The sequence below is a fragment of the Eptesicus fuscus genome, chromosome 6 (genome assembly GCF_027574615.1).
Source record: "Eptesicus fuscus isolate TK198812 chromosome 6, DD_ASM_mEF_20220401, whole genome shotgun sequence".
NCBI classification, from domain to species: domain Eukaryota; kingdom Metazoa; phylum Chordata; class Mammalia; order Chiroptera; family Vespertilionidae; genus Eptesicus; species Eptesicus fuscus.
Genome location: NC_072478.1, coordinates 2,807,377 through 2,819,430, shown reverse-complemented (window position 1 = coordinate 2,819,430; position 12,054 = coordinate 2,807,377). Strand labels below are relative to the sequence as shown.

The 12,054-nt window shown below is 54.8% G+C and overlaps 1 protein-coding gene across 1 annotated transcript in view; it reads right to left on the bottom strand.

The window, feature by feature from the left end:
• Positions 1-347: 347 nt before the first annotated feature.
• SYNPO2 (synaptopodin 2) overlaps positions 348-12,054 on the bottom strand; it is a 140,223-nt gene continuing 128,516 nt past the window's right edge. Inside the window, exon 5 of the mRNA XM_028130230.2 lies at positions 348-878. Coding sequence (XP_027986031.2) covers positions 348-878 — 531 coding nt within the window. The remainder of the gene's footprint in view (positions 879-12,054) is intronic.

Here is a 12,054-nt window from a genome sequence, read left to right as displayed (position 1 = left end):
CTGGACCGAGCCGCGCAGAGGAAACGCGTCCTTTCACGGGGCCTGAGTGGGCTCTGGTTGCTAGGCTACCCCCTACCCGTGGGAGAAGTGGGATTAGTGTTATGAGTTAGATACCAGCCAGCATGTCCACACAGAGAATGGATTTTTTTCTTCAAAGAAGTTCTGTGGGTCAGCAGACACGGGCATGATCCGTGCTCACGCGTGTGCGAACATACACACCCCCTCAAGTGACTTCTTAGAACATGCTATGACCAAAGTGAATCTAAAGCTACTGCAGGAGTCAGAGGCCCTGCCAAGGGACATCGCTGAAAGCGACCATTATGGGGGCCCACGACCCACCTTCTGCCTCATGTTGGGCGTCTCCACCCCCTGGGGTGGGGGTTGTAGTTGCCCTCGGCTGCCGAGAGGCAGTACTCGGATCTGGTCTCCAGGGACATCATCTGAGAATCATTCCTGGAAGGCTGCCTGTAAGAGGCGTGCAGCCACTGGGAGTGGGTGGGGAGACTACTGTTGGGGAGGGGTGCCCCGTGATACTCTCGCCTCCCGCACGGGCCCACGCTGGCTGTTGGGGCCTGCGGGGCGTGGGGCAGCCCATCACCCCAACCCCCCATGGGTGCCGGGAGCACCTTCCTGCGAGCGGCCGAGACCACGTTGGCCACGACGGAGTCCCGGATGTCTCTGGGTCGGAAGGCATCCTCCGCGAGACCCAGAGGAGACTCGGCTGCTGCTTCCCAGGGCGCGAGTCTGCTGTCCGCTCCCTCGGGCCCCGCGGCGGGCTGGGCGGGGTAGCGGTGAGCAGGCCGGCGCGCCCAGGCAGGTGTCGCAGAAGCGGTGGGTGGGACGGGTCTTCCCGGGAGAGACAGCGAGCGTCCACTCTCCTAGAAGCAAGGACAATGTTAGGGCGTCTTATCCACTGTGGTTTGTGCCGACGGACTTATTCTGGGTGCTGGTGGGCTGTACGAGCAGGTCCCCGCGGAGCCTCGGCGGGGCCCGCCGGCTGCCGAGGCGCGTGCAGGGCTCTGGGCCGGACTGGACTCAGGCCTCCTGGTCGCTCTCCATCCCTGAGCCCGTAGCTCCGAGGCTCCCAAGTCTCTTGGGTGTGACCCCCTGTCATCCCGGGAGCCCCAGCCTTGTCTGCCCCCCCACACTCACATCTGCACGCTCTGCCCACGGCGCCGCGCCCTGTGCTCCCACACAAAGTACACAGCACACGTCTGCCGCCCGGAAGCAGACCGTGACCCTGGCCCTAACTTCCCTCAAGGGACTTGGAATCTGCATCTCGCCGTAGCCCTCCGCCTACAGCAGGGACAGGCGTGAGCGCTGAGACGTGCAAACGCCACTCGCCAGCGGCGGGCAGGCCTCTCCTCACGGACCTGCCTGTGCTGTGGTGGTGGTGGGGGGGGGGGGTCGGGGTCTCGTTCTAAGCGTGGGGATGGCCACGTCTCTGAGGGCAGCGCTCCCGCTGTCCCGTTTGCGTCTCCCCCTGTGCCCGGCCGCATTCCTTGTTTCTTGGACAGTTGGAGTCCCTGAGACACTCCCCTTCGGGGGCGTGCTCCCTCTGTCTGACCGCGCACAGGGGGTAGCAGAGCCTCGGCCGCCGCACTCCTCACACACTCCGCCTGCCGAGGCGCGCTGGCCAGGCTGGCGGGAGCAGCGGGCGCCCCTGGGCGCGGCGGCACCTTCACGGCCCACAGCGTCCCCTCCAGGACAAAAAGCGTTGCCTGCCTGGTGAGCGTGTTCAAATTCCATGAACGGTTTTTGGTTGTTTTCAATATATTTTCATTGATTTCAGAAAGGAAGGGAGAGGGAGAAAGAGAGAGAAACATCATTGATGAGAGAGAATCATTGATCACCTGCCTCCTGCACGCCCCCTACTGGGGATCGATCCTTCAACCTGGGCATGTGCTCTTGACCAGAATCGAACCCGTGACCCTTCAGAACGCAGGTCGAAGCTTTGTCCACTGAGCCAAACCAGCGAGGGCCGGTGAACGGTTTTAACAGCTTTTCTTTCTCAGTCAAGTTATTAACTTTAAAGTGAATAGCAAACCTGGATCTGACAGGATATCTCTGATTCCAATGTTTTGTTTCTGCTTTTTCCCGCTGGGCATGCAAAGAACGGAGATGGTTCGTTCTGGGCTCACGCAGAAGAATGGGGGTCCGCAGAATGGGTCTGGCTTCTCTTCTCAGTCATTAAAACGTCAGTAATAATGGTTGAATTCTAGCAAAAACTTGCCTCCTTGTTCAATGTAACCCTGTAATAAGTCTTCTTCCCTCTAAGGTCGGGGTGGGCGGGGCCAAGCTTGGTGTCAGTCATCACCGTGGGCGGGCTGATTTCCACGTCCCATTACCTGTGCATTGAGCACCTACTACTCCCAGGCATTCGACTGTGTGCCTGGGAGCACAGGGGTGATTCACTGAGGTCCTCGCCCGCAGGCAGCGCACAACACTCTCCCTCGTTAGCTCCGCTGTGGCAGCTCAGCCACAGGCCATCCAGAGGAGGGACTCTCCACCCAGCGGGGCAGGATCTGAACTGCGAGACGCATTGGCATTCGGTGTGGCAAGGAGAAATGCAGCTCTCGCCTCTCTCTCATGGTGTGCGGGATGCCTCCCTTCCGTCCTTACAAGGGGCGGAACAGCTTTGGTCTACAGGTTCCCGGGCGCCCGGTGATGCCTGCTTTTCCTGGTCTGTCTCCGGATAGGGCACCTCGGGTCCTAACACCTCAGAGACTTGAGGGGTGATAATAAAGGGACCCGAGACCCCACAGAAACGCCGGTGAGGCTCCTGAGGGCATGCCCAGGGGACTGGCATCACTGCTCAAAACTGGAGAGAGAGCGTACTACCACTCCCTTTGGAGGGTTAGGGACCACACGAGCGCACACACTTCAGAGCTTCAGAGCACCGGATGAAAGACAAAACCTTGCTTTCTGGTCTTTCTCCCACCTGTTGTTTCATCGTCATCAGAACGGAAACTTAGAAATGAGCACGTTCGACCCATGGTAGAATGACATCCTGATAACAAGGAGCTCAGAGATTTTTTTCAGCAAAGGTTGCCTCCCGTGTGTGCCCTGAGCGGCTAGGGAACCCACAGCCTTTTGGGGTACCGACGGCACTCCAGCCCCCTAAGCCGCCTGGCCAGGGCTCCATGCCCCTTTGATCCTGCTGCTCTGGCCTCTTCCCTGCTATGATCTCACCAGGCACCCTGTGCCCCAGGACCTTTGCACCTGCTGACCCTGCTGCCTCCCGGCATCAGCACCCACGACTCCGCTGCCTCTCCTTCGGGCCTGACTCACATCACATGGTCGCACGTTGGCTAGTCTCTCTGTCTCTCAAAATTCCCTGTCCCTCCTCTCTGCTTGATTTCTCCCCTCGGCGCACGCCCACCTAACAGGATAAATGTTTCATTCAGTTCGTTTGCTTACCTGCTTCTTCCCACTGGAATTTAGCTCCAACTAAGACGTCCTCAGACCTGGGACAGTGCCTGACAAGTAGGTGCTTGGTGTTTGCTGAGGAATGAACGGCCATTTCTCTGTCACCAGAACCGGGAGACGGGGCTGGCTTCGCCACGTGTGTGGTCACGCCCGGCTGTGCAGCCCTTCCCCCAGGTCAGTGGCATATGGTGTGGCTTTCACGCAAAGACTCTTGCCCACCCTCACCCGCAACATACACACACCAAACCACGCGTCAGGCAAGTTTGGTGAGACAAGTAGGATGAAGCAATACTTGCAAAGGAATCCATTTTGTAAACAGGTAGGAGGTTTTAACGTGGAGGGAAAAGGTTTGCACTTAGGTCTGTGGGACTGTGAGGGGTTTAAACTGCTTTGAGAAAAGTCTTAGACAAATTCTCCATGGAGATTTGGAATTCCTTTATCGAGATCTTTAAATATCGGGCAAATGTTCCCGGGAGGTTATTTAGACACAATCAAGCAGGGAGTCAGGGGTCAGGAGAATTTTTAGATCACTTTTGTTCTAGTCTCTTAATAAAACAGTCTCTACCTCATATTCCCTGGCTTCTGCCTTCTCCGAGTGAATCTTAAATTCCCCTCCACCATGTGGAGTTTGGGGAAGTTCTGTGGCGCACTCTTATCTAAGCCGGGACTGCCCAGCCAGTATGGCTCAGTGCTTGAGGATCTACCTATGAACCAGGAGGTCACAGTTCAATTCCTGGTCGGGCACATGCCTGGGTTTCGGGCTCAGTCCCCAGTAGGGGACGTGTAAGAGGCAGCCAGTCAATGATTCTCTCTCATCACTGATGTTTCTCTCTCTCTCTCCCTTCCTCTCTGAAATCAATAAAAATGTATTTTAAAAAATAAAAATAAGAAAACAAACAGAGGGGACTGTCCATTTCTGCTGGCAGAGAGCCATGCACGGAAGCAGGACTTCGGAGTCGTATTACTGAGAACACGGGCAGCCACGTGAGCACGCGCTGCTTACACAGCCCCGAGAACGCAGTCCACACGCCAGGCCTGGGGAGAGGCCGGCTGGTGGCCAGAGCTGCTCGTCCCACTCTGCCACGGACTATGCATCTTAATTCCTGTTAGGTTCACTTTCAGATTACATTTTCAGTTCTAAATCAATTCACTTTTTAAAAAATATATTTTTATTGATTTCAGAGAGGAAGGGAGAGAGAGAGACTGAGAAACATCAATGATGAGAGAGAATCATGGATCTGCTGCCTTCTGCACGCCCCCTACTGGGGATGGAGCCCAAAACCCAGGCATGTGCCCGACCAGGAATCGAACTGTGACCTCCCGGTTTATAGGTCGACACTCAGCCACTGAGCCTTGCCGGCCGGGCCCAGTTCACTTTTAAAAAGTGTTTGAAGGGAGCCCTTTGAGAGACAGGGTCCCGGAGGGAGAGTGGAAGCTGTCCTTGGACACCACGTGACCGTGGGTGTCGCCTGACCTGGGGGTGCTGCCTGGCCCCTCCGGGCAGCATGGGGCTCACCTGGGGCCTCGCCCTCCGGCTGTGCGGCGGCAGTAACGCGGGCTCCCCTCCGAGTGGGGAGGACAGACGGGGCTTACACGCCGACCCCCAGGGCCCCAGGACAGGACTGTTCTGTCATTGTGAGGAGTCAGAGGCCTGGGAGGACCTTTTGTTCGGGAGGCAGCGCCTGGCGTGCTGCCCACGGGATAAAAATAGGAGGGGCCTTGCTTTGAAGTGGGGTTGGCACCCGCGGGCGGCCCAGATAGGAGCCGGTGCCACCAGCACCAGCCGGGGCAGGGCTGGCCAGAAACACGCGCTGACCTCACTCCCGCCGGCTCCGGCGGGCCAGACGCAGGCTTCCTCCTGTCCTTGAACCTGCGGCTCTAACATCATAAAAATAACCCAGTCATTTGAGGTCAGGGAGACAGGTCGAGGGATTGCGCACGCATGCATTTGGGGTCCCTTTCATCTCAGAGGCAAGGGCAACAGTAAAATGCACAGCTTTTTTACCTGCTGGCTCCAGTTCTAAGCACTTCTCCCGGTCAATCCCCTTAACAGCCCTACACTCCCCGCCTCCACGTAAGGAAACTGAGGCGTGGCCATTAGTAACTGACGAGGCCACACAGCAAGCTGTGTTTGCACAGGGAAACTGAGGAATCGAAGCCATAGAGGATAGAATTGTATCTAAATAGTGTATTTTAAGGCATCAAATCTGTTAGTGGAGAGAAATCACCCCAGCAGCCATTTTTACGCCCACACCCTCCCTCATCCTCACAAAGGAGGTGCGAGACTCTAAAGACGCAGCTGCGAGCGTCCTGCTCATGGGGCCCCGGACCAGGTCACCCTGGAACTGCCAGGGAGATAGTCTGTAATTCTGGGGAGAGGACTTCCTTCAGTATATTTCTTGTAAAAGTCTGCTTTACTCGGTTAGAACATAAAAATAAAACCTTTTAATCACGTTTCTCTCTAAAAGATGTAAACAGTAAAGGTCATTGAGATCCCACCACAGGAAAAAAACAGATGTAAGGAGTTCTAATTTCATCAGTTTCTATAGAGAAAATGTAATTTTCACCATAAGCAAAGGATGTTGATCCCGTGAAGTGAATGAACCTTTGACCTTGTGGGGGCTTCTGTAGAGAAAAATGTCAGTGCCTGGCACCTGTAAGCATGTGATAAAGGAGACTATCATAATTAGTATAAAATAATGCTTAGGTACCTCACATGATAAACTAGAGGCCCGGTGCATGGAAATTGTGCATGGGGGGGGGGGGGGGGGAGGGGTGTGTGTGTGTGTGTGTGAGGGTTCCTCAGCCCGGCCTGCACCCTCTCCAATCCAGGACCCCTTGAGGGATGTCTGACTGCCAGTTTAGGTTGAATCCCACAGGGATCGGGCCTAAACCAGCAGTCGGACATCCCTCTTGCAATCCGGGACTGCTGGCTCCTAACCGCTCACCTGCCTGCCTGCCTGATTGCTCCTAACCACTCTGTGTGCCTGTCTGATCACCCCTGACCCCTCTGCCTGCCTGCCTGATCACCCGTAACTGCCCTCCCCTGCTGGACTGATCGCCCCTTACCGCCTCTGCCTCGGTCCCCGCCACCGTGGCTTTGCCCGGAAGCACATCTGAAAGATGTCCGGTCTAATTAAAATATTACTCTTTTATTAGTATCCTATCTAATAAAGAGGGAATATGCTAATTGACCATCACTCCATCACAAAGATGGCTGCACCCACAGCTGAAGCCAAGTTCCCATAAGGAGCCTTAATGAGCAATCAGCAGGGACCTGAGGGTACACCCTCCCCCACCCCCATGGGGCTTGACAGGGGACGTCAGGCCACACCCCCCACCCAGCAGGGCTTGACAGGGGACATCAGGCCACACACCCTCACCTAGCAGGGCTTGACAGGGGACCTCAGGCCACACCCCCCACCCAGCAGGGCTTGACAGGGGACCTCAGACCACGCCCCCCACCCAGCAGGGCTTGACAGGGGACCACAGGCCATGCCCCCCACCCAGCAGGGCTTGACAGGGGACCTCAGGCCACACCCCCCACCCAGCAGGGCTTGACAGGGGACCTCAGACCACGCCCCCCACCCAGCAGGGCTTGACAGGGGACCACAGGCCACGCCCCCCACCTGGCAGGGCTTGACAGGGGACCACAGGCCACGCCCCCCACCCGGCAGGGCTTGACAGGGGACCTCAGGCCACACTCCCCACCCCAGCACTGGGCCAGGGGACCTGAGGCTGCGCCCCCCTGCCTGGCTGGGCTTGACAGGGGACCTCAGGCTGTGCTCCCCACCCAGTGGGGCTTGATGGGGGACCTCAAGGTGCACCCCCAGTGCTGGGTTGGGGGAACTCTGGCCGCACCCCCTGCCCAGAGGGGCTTGATGGGAGACCTCAGGACATGCCCCCCACCCAGCAGGGCTTGACAGGGGATCTCAGGCTATGTCCCCCACCTGGAGGGGCTTGACAGAGGACCTCAAGACATGCCCCCTGCCCCGGTCTGGGCTGAGGGACCTCAGGCCACACACCCCGTCCTGTGGGGCTTGACAAGGGAGGGACTGGCCAGGTCTGGATCTAGCCCAATGGGGGCAGGGGCCAGCTGGGTCTGGGTCTCACGTGATTTTGAGGCGCATGTGGGTGGGCGGGGACTTGACTCTGGGTCCCATGGTGTGCCCCAGACTCTGACAGGAGGAAGGTTTTCATATACATTTTACTAATTTTATTTCATCTCTGACACTTCTATTATAGATAAAGGACAAATAGCAATATTAAATTATTTCCTCTAATTAATCCCCTTTTAATGTGCACGAATTTCATGCACCGGGCCACTAGTAGATTATAAAGCCACTTAAAGTATCTTTCCCGATGTGAATTCGGTGCTAGCTGTGCCTAATATCCTAAATACCTTTCCTAAGACACACCCAGGCCACCTTCCCCTCCCGTCCTCCCTCACAAAGAAGAGTCACTGTGAACCTGCATCTTCTCCAAGAAGAAGAGAGAGGAGAAGAGAGGCTTTTCATAGATGATGTGCCTACAACTATGGATGCAGAGGGGGTGATGTCATAAATCATAAGTTCCTAACCTGGCAGGTCCTGGTGGGCAGTCACGCCCCAGGCCCACCGCTCCTTAGGGAAAGGTTTTGAGCCAACCCTGCCCATGGCTCCTGTGCATGCAGGCAACACAGCTGTGCATGCAGGGACACACCTGTGCATGCAGGCAACACAGCTGTGCATGCAGGGACACACCTGTGCATGCAGGCAACACAGCTGTGCATGCAGGGACACACCTGTGCATGCAGGCAACATAGCTGTGCATGCAGGAAACACAGCTGTGCAGGCAGGGAACACAGCTGTGCACACAGGGAACATACCTGTGCATGCAGGCAACACAGCTATGCAGGCAGGGGACACACCTGTGCATGCAGGGACACACCTGTGCATGCAGGGACACAGCTGTGCATGCAGGGGAAACACCTGTGAAACCCAGAAGCGATCCCCTCTCTTGTTAACCACCCTGTAACCCATTCTGGCCCTGCCCCCCCACTCCATGTAACCTGCCTGCCCCTCCTTAATTTTGAATGCAGGAGAGAAGCCGCAAAACTGTTCTTGTGCAGAGCCTCGCGCTCTTGCTCCATGTATGCTGTCGGTCTGGCTCAGACAGACTCTTGAAGCTTCTCTCCCGGTCGGGGCCTTTCCTGCGCCGACGTGCTGCAAGGGACCCGTGGCCCTGCAGCAAGCTGTCTCAGAAGAAAGGCTTCGGCTCAGAGGAAATGCATCAGTTAGGATGTCGGGGACAAGAATTCTTAAGACATGTCTGTGTGCTGCCGGACCTCCTTGACTGGGCCTTGGCACAGGAGCAGTCTCCCAGGCCCCTGGCGTGGTTGTAAGACAGCCTCTGCCGCATCCTGATCACATTAAAAACTGGCAGCCAGAGCGAGTTGACAGTGGTGACAGACACCACATCTCTGTCCGCGCAGAACTCCGTATCTGCAACGTGACCCCCTCCTCTCCCTCCTCCACGTCCCTCCTCACCATCAAGCCTCGGACACCCCCTCTGGTCAGCAACGCACTGACTCAAGGACACGCCTGGTCTGCTGACGCAGAAGCAGAGTTTCCGTGAAGCGAAAGGCATCTTGGCTTCAGGCGTGTCTCAGCCCCAGGCCATGGATGGGGAGGACCCTACGGACCACACACTCACGAAACCAGACGGAAGGACGCCTGGCTGACGTCGGGGCTGTGCAACGATCACCCACGCCTCCCCTGGCCCACCCGTCAGGAGAGCCCACACCGCTCCCGCAGTCCCGCGAGGAGTGAGTTTTCTCCATGTCCCCACCCCCTGGGGAGTCAGGTCTGAGACCAGCTCACCTGGGACTCTGGGCTCGGTGCCATGTCCTCAACTAATACACCTCTACTTTATTATTTTTTTTAAAAATTTAAATATCTTTTTATTGATTTCAGAAAGGAGGGGAGAGGGAGAGAGAGAGAGAAACATCAATGATGAGAGAGAATCATTGATCAGCTGCTCCTGCGTGCCCACACTGGGGATTGAGCCCATAACCTGGGCATGTACCCTGATGGGGAATTGAACCGTGACTTCCAGGTTCATTGGTCAATGCTCAACCACTGAGCCACACTGGCCAGGCTAAACCTCTACTTTATTGTCTGCAAACTCCTGTCCACGTTGGTTGGTTGGAGGCGGGCAGGTTAGGACCCCTCTCGTCTAGTAGCCAATGACACAACACCGGGTGCCATTCTTCCACAGGATGAGGGAAGTGCAACTTGAGGAAAATGACTTATTCCATCTTTGTAACTGTTTTTTCTGTCCATCACTTTTTTAAAGCTGATTAAATAGATCCCTTGATTCATATCTTGAGCCCTAGGGAAAATGTTTAACCTACTGTTCTTGGGAAATTTTTGAGATTTATTACCAAATCATATTTATGTTTCCTTTGTCAAAAAAAACATGGCCCTGGAGTGATGTTTAAAATTAGGAATAAAAAATATAATTTTCCATCTGGGAAATCGCCACCAAATTGTTTTCTTAAGCACAGAGCAGGAAAGATTTTGTTTAATTGCCTTAGCACATCCCTGGTCCAATTGGTAAATTTTCTATTAAAGACATATTTCTCATTTGAGGGAATTTACACAAAAGCTTCATGTATTCATTTCATTTTATTTCTTTTTTAAATAAACACCTTATTATTTCCTTTTCTTTTAATTGATTTCATAGAGAGGAAGGGAGAGGGAGAGACAGAAATATCAATGCAGAGAGAATCATTGATCAGCTGCCTACTGTATGCCCCACACTGGGACCTGAAACCTGGGCATGTGCCCTGACCAGGAATCAATCTGTGATCTCCTGGTTCATAGGTCGACGCTCAACCACTGAGCCGCACCAGCTGGGCTCATTTCATCTTAGAGGCACAGGAACACGGTAAAGTAAGTGGGGTTTGAATGGCCATTTTTCTGGAATAGATACAAGATCACTGGGGGCAGGGGGCAAGGGGCAGGGGCCAAGAGAGGGGGTAATAGATTAAAGCAGAAAACGAGATTAAACCAGCGCTAGTCATGAGGGTGTGTGTGCTTTTCAAGTAAAACTGGGAAACTTAGAAACACTTTCTATCAGAAGTGTCCCAGGCACATTTCTTCAAAATAGGAAGCATTGACTTCATTTGGGAAACACTTGGGCAGGCGCTGGCCTGGTGGCGCAGTTGGTTGCAGCATCATCCTGATACACCAAGGTTTCAGGTTCGATCCCCAGGCAGGGCACTTACAAGAAGCAACCAATGAATGATGCATAAATACGTGGAACAACAAGATGTTTCTCTCTCTCTCTCTCTAAAACCAATTATTTTTTAAAACTGTTTAAAAAGAGAGAGAAGAGAGCACTTGGGCACTTATCGGAGGGAACACAGGCAGGTCTAGCCACTGTGCTGCTCACCTGAAACTAATGCAGAGTCGTGCTGAACGGGAACGGTAACAAACACACCCACCTACACAGCTCGAAACCTGTGATGGAAGACAGACCGGCATCTGTGGCAGCCTGTGCTGCCTTGGCGGCAGCCTCAGAGCCACCGCGGATGTCCGGGGCATCTGATTCATGACGCTGAGCTACAGCTCAGGCTCTGGGCCCAGGTAGGCCATTACACTGCTGTGAAATGGAACCAGAAGAAAGAGAATACTACTCCCAGGCACATCTGTACTCCCACCAATGGCTCAAGGGGGCGGTGCACGGGTATTGGTATGTCTGCTGACCAGGCTTGAAATTAGAGACCAAGCATTTCATTGTGCCCTCGGCACTAGCTGTCATCACAGCCTCTCCTATCAGCAGGGCTCCCATTGCACCCACAGAAGAGCAGCATGCGATTGCCCAGCAGAGCATCGCATGCTGGTGCTGTCGTACATTTCACTACGCGAGCCACACGATGAATCAAGGACCTCACTCCTTCTTCCCCTGACCACCCCTCACTCCCAAGTTCACCTTCATTTTGATAGGATGTTAGGTGGCTTTGGATTTTCCAATCATGAAACAATCTCTTTCACATTCAGGATCGATTCATGCAAATGCAGAGATGACTTAACAGTAGCTTGTGAATTAGCCATAACCACTTTATCGTGTGCGGATTCTAAGTGGTCTAGCCTACGTCGCCACCTGTGAGACCTAGGTCACCACGCACAGGCTGAGCCTGAGATAAAAGACATGTGAAGAACTAAACCGGCTGAGCCCTCACAAATGCACGCTTCAGAGGAGAAGAGACCCTCAGTAACCCATATGTCTGCACTTCTTGAGCAACTACCCTTTAAAAATCACGCTGGGGCGGGCGTGGGAAGAAAATGTCTATAGCTTATCCGGATGGCCATTGACCACCTGGAACCTCACACGTGGTGACCGAGGCTGGACCACCTGGAACCTCACATGTGGTGACCGAGGCTGGACCACCTGGAACCTCACACGTGGTGACCTAGGCTAGACCACCTGGAACCTCACACGTGGTGACCGAGGCTGGACCACCTGGAATGATACACGTGGTGACCTAGGTTAGACCACCTGGAACCTCACACGTGGTGACCGAGGCTGGACCACCTGGAACCTCACACGTGGTGACCGAGGCTGGACCACCTGGAACCT